Genomic DNA, 4876 nt, shown 5'->3' on the forward strand with positions numbered 1-4876 from the left:
AGTAATCTCTTGATCTAAGAGCATAGATATTCAAAGACATTCTTGAGACAACTTCAGAGGATACCAAGGACATTCCAAGACTAAGTAATAATTTAAGAGGATCGATTCCAGAAGTCATAGTTTGGATAAGATTCAGATATAAAGATTATTCCTTCAGTTTTCCTTTCTTATTGGAAGTAAAATAGGGAGACCATAAATTTTACGTAAGTGATTATATTAGTAATAATATTTTAGTGGAAAACTGTCACAACGTAATTTTTTGTATATCATAAACAAAATCAAAATTTAAAAAAGTGATGCGGATAAATAAAAAAATTTTTGTATAAAATTTAATAATATTAATTAAAGTACTCGTGAAACTTTCATTTCAAAAAGTTTTTTCTATCTCTTACAGTTTTAGTGATATTCGCTTCGAAAAAAAAAGACTTTCAGACAAGTGTTTTATCCTTTAAAAGTGAGTTAGAGCACGTATAAAAAAATACATGTCTTTTATTTTTGAAGAACAAAATAATAGTAAAGACTGTCCCTCCATCAAAATCAGAGGAGGAACTCTTTCAAGTACGACGAGGATTAAAAAAAATATTGTATATATTTATATATTCTTGGAATGTGAAGAAAATCAAAATATGATTTTTCTTCATATTCGATGTATTTTGGATAAGAATCAATCTTTCTTTACTCAATGATGCTGTAAACTTTCTCATTACAAATTCAACTAGTGTATAACGTCTTTATTTTGAGGATTTTCTTCTTTAAAGGCGGATTTTTGTTACATCTGTATATTATATCTATAACTTTCAACAAAATTAACAAGTCTAACTTCCGTTATGAATATATAATATAAAAATTAAAATTTTTTTTATGTTAAAATTTTTATTATTTTATTTTATCCTTTGTATGCATACACTCTGTTCACTCTTCCATTAAAATGTATAATACTAAAAAAACTTCCAGTTGCTGTAATGCGACCTTTTATTATACAAAAAAAAATTCTGAAGAGATGAATGATAGGAATCATCTTGGTAGCAGAGATGAACTATTAGATTTGCTTAATCGAAGATTGCAAATAAGCAGAGTGGAGAAAATCAATTTCTATGAGTTATTGGTCGAAAACATGGTCCACTATCAAAAATAAACGAATAGCTCCTAAATATATATGAATAGACTTTTATCAAAAAGATAAAACAAGAGTCTGTCTGTCATTAAAGTAAATAATTTTCAAGAAGATAAATCTGAGTTGTTAAATGATTCTGATTTGAACATAGAGATCGTTCTGATTGCTCAAGTAATCTTTCACCTGAATTTATTTATTGATGTACACAAAAACACAATAGAAATTTAGGCAGAGTTAAGGTAAACGAGTTCCTTTTTTCATCATTTATTCCCCTAAATCCTCTTGTTTAAAATGATTAATTTTTTTGCTTGTTATTCCTATTTTACATGAAATAATCCAAGCGCTTCCGTCTTTAAAACGCTTTGTTAAGACATATTACAATTCCGCAGAATTTGATGCGGATATTTGATATCTCCGCGTCTCCATCTGCATGTGCATCGCTCATGACCTGCACCTACGACTTCACCCAAACTTCACTGCAACGGCGGTTGACTCAATCCGTCCTCCAACACAAACTTCCATCTCGAAAACTACGAATAATTGGTGTAGAACTATTGCAATGCTATTTTAAAAATTAAATCATTATTCACTATAAAAAATGACTATTAGATACAACTAGTAGGAAAAACCTCGAGGAATCGCAATCAATTAGCTCTCCATATCGAATATCCAAAATTAGCTGTCATTAAATCAATAAAGTTTAATAAAGGTTGATTTAATACATGATAAAACTAAGATGAAATATATAAATATAATGACATATTTTAATTCTAAACTAAACAATAAGCGTTTACAATCAAAACATACTAAAGAATAGATCAATTAACGAATTAAGTTACGATCGATGTATATCAGAAGAAAAAATAATCCAAAGTATGATTATAACAGCAAGAAACTCCATTAAAATTTGTTTATAAATATTTTGAAAAGTCTGGAAAAACAGTAACTATAAGAGAAGTTGTTTATATAAGCAAATGTAACATCGCCGCGATCCTCGCTAGTGCAGTGATCTACACTCGCGACTTTATCTGCACCAACGCCTTTACCTGCACTCGCGATTTCAAGTTGTATTTTGAAAATTGTATTCTGGATCTAGTCTTTGATCAATTTCATTAATAGAAATTGTTGAAAATGCGTCGCTAATTCATATTGCACTTCACAATCATTAACTAATAACACAGCACATAATTAAAAATAAGTGAATTATTATCAATATAATCACGTTTTATTTCCGAAACATCCAAACGAAGAATGAGTAATATTTATCACGTTCGAATTGATTTAACTTATTTAATAAAAAAAAAGTATATTATGTACTCTTAAAGTACATATCATAATTTTTGTTCAGGATGCACATTAATTATTATGTCATATTTTTGTTACTAACATTTCTGTTGAAACTCGCGTGTTCCAAGAAAAAAATGGCGATAAAAAAACTGATTTAGAGATTGAAACCATTATTACATCGCTGAGTTCGAATTTGCCATGACAAAGGTATGTTCCTATGTGTTATGTAATGCAAACACGGCAATCAGTATAAGAGTCTCTCTAAAACTTTTAGAGTAAATTATCATTCCGAAGAAATCTCACTCTTAAAGATTGAAAACTGAGCCTGTTTTTCAGGGCACCGTTTTTCAGACAAATGGCATTATGTCCTTTCGAAGAGCGTTTTATTTTCTAAAAAGAACAAAAAAAGCGACTGTTTCAAACACACATACGCATTTCCGACCAAACTTGATCGTCGCGCGTCGAAGACGATCGCTAGATTAATTAAACGAAGAATTCGACGAGTATCAAATGCCTCGTTTCAATTCTCGGCTCGCTCGACAATTTAGCTCTCGAAAATTTAGGAAAAAAAAGGGAAATGAACGTCGGCTGGGATTTTCTCGCTCGTTACTTCTACAAGGCTATGATCAATGACACGCAGTTGGCAATCGACATATAACATTTTTAGATTAAAGATTCAAATTAATTATTATTTCGACGAGTTAATTTGTCATATGTTGAAAGTACGAAAATAAATACTCTAAATTCTTTGAAAAGGAATCTTACTCTAAAGAGTAAAAATTGGGCCAATCTTGAAAAACAGTGCCCCTCGAGAACCAGCGGTTGTTTCCCCCCCCCTCCCCCTTTAAGAGAGAGAGGGGGGAGAATTCTCGTCTCGGGCGGAGAAACAAGCTAAATTCGCTATTTACGCTATTCGCCGACGACGTCGTAGATACCGATGTCGAGGGCGCTCGGGCGACTTCGTGCGCCGAGCGACAGAAACGGACTTACCGCCTGCGGCAGGAACATGCGCGCGAAGACGAAGTTATCCTTGGGTCGCTGCGAGGAGTTGTCGTCGCCTTGGTAACGATGACGGTGCCGATGACGATGACGGTAACGTTGGCAGCGTTCGTCCAGAGCACTTAGCCACGGAAAAAGCCATCACCGCACGTGCCACAGACCAAGATTTAACGTACTGAGCTGTGGCAGCTTCATGATCCGCTCGAGGCCGCTGGTGGTGATTTTCGTGCAGCCGTACAGGTCGATGCACTTGAGATTCTTCATGCTCTCGGCGACGGTGTGCAGACCCCGGTCAGTGAGCCGGCTGCACTGGCCGATGTTGAGGGTTTCGAGGTCATGTAGGGTCTTGGCGATCTTGCAGATACCTTCGTCGCTAATCTGACAAGCGGACAGTGACAGGGATTTTAGGTTGAACAAACCTTGAGAAATGTGCACGAGTGCCTGATCACCAATCTTGTCACAAAACGACACGTCGAGCGATGTGATGCGACTGCCGCCTTCGGCCAAGTACGCCATGCCGATGTCGGAAATGTTGTCGCACGAGCGTAGATTTAACTCGCGTAGACTCGACATCCTGGCCAGATGTTTGACGCCGGAATCGGTGATGCATACGCAGAATGACAGGTTGATGGACTTGAGGGTGGTGAGGCCAAGCGACACGTGCCTAAGCGCCTCGTCGCTCAATCGTTGGCAGTCCTGCAAACTCAGGTGCTCCAAAGCGAGATTACCGTCGGCGGTCTCGCGATTCAGTCCAGCCAAATGAGCAATGCCCAAGTCAGAAACGTGCCAGCAACTTCGTAGGTCCAGTCGTTTGAGTTTCTTCAAGCCCCATGCGATCAGCAGTAAACCGGTGTTTGTGATGTTGCAGCAACCGCCCAGTTCAAGATGCTCGAGATTCTTCAGGAACTGTGCTATCCTGCTGAGGGAGGTGTCCGTCACTTGCTTGCAAAGTGATAGGTTGAGCTCGATGAGGGACGGGTACTCCTGGCAAAAAGCATTTGTGATACCGGAGTCGGTGATGTTGTAGCAACCGGACAAGTTGAGTGCCTCAAGATTCGGCACGCCCTTTAGAACATCGCTGAGACCGCGTCGCAGTGACAACACCTGTACCTTCTTCACGCCGCGTCTTACCAAGCTGGCGAATAACGCCGGCGCCTGTTTTCTGAGGTGCAGTCGCGCTTCGACTCCTCGCCAAACCGAGCGATAATAGGCAGCGTCGCGCCACGCGGTGCATACTTGAGCGGCTCGTCCCTTGTCGCGTACGTCCAGGTAGCTGAAGATGAGCGCCAGAATCTCTGGATACAGGGAGGACACGTGGGTGCTCGCGGCGGGCTGGCCGTGCGTTACCGCGGTGCCGCGTTGATGCACCTGATGTGGGTGCAGCTGATGCCGCGAGGAGATGCCACCCTGGCTGATGGTGTAGGCTGGTAGACCGGCAGCAGCGGCGGCGGCGGCGGTGGCAGCGGTCGCGCCGCC

General features: G+C 39.3%; 1 protein-coding gene across 1 annotated transcript in view; it reads right to left on the minus strand.

Annotated features, from left to right (window-relative positions):
* Positions 1 to 3541: 3541 nt before the first annotated feature.
* The window catches only part of LOC108693021 (F-box/LRR-repeat protein 14), a 1627-nt gene continuing 292 nt past the window's right edge, over positions 3542 to 4876 (minus strand). The window contains exon 2 of the mRNA XM_018201662.1: positions 3542 to 4874. Within this exon, the coding sequence (XP_018057151.1) occupies positions 3542 to 4874 (1333 nt within the window). The remainder of the gene's footprint in view (positions 4875 to 4876) is intronic.

The sequence above is a fragment of the Atta colombica genome, unplaced genomic scaffold, assembly GCF_001594045.1.
Source record: "Atta colombica isolate Treedump-2 unplaced genomic scaffold, Acol1.0 scaffold83, whole genome shotgun sequence".
In the NCBI taxonomy this organism is placed as follows: Eukaryota; Metazoa; Arthropoda; class Insecta; order Hymenoptera; family Formicidae; genus Atta; species Atta colombica.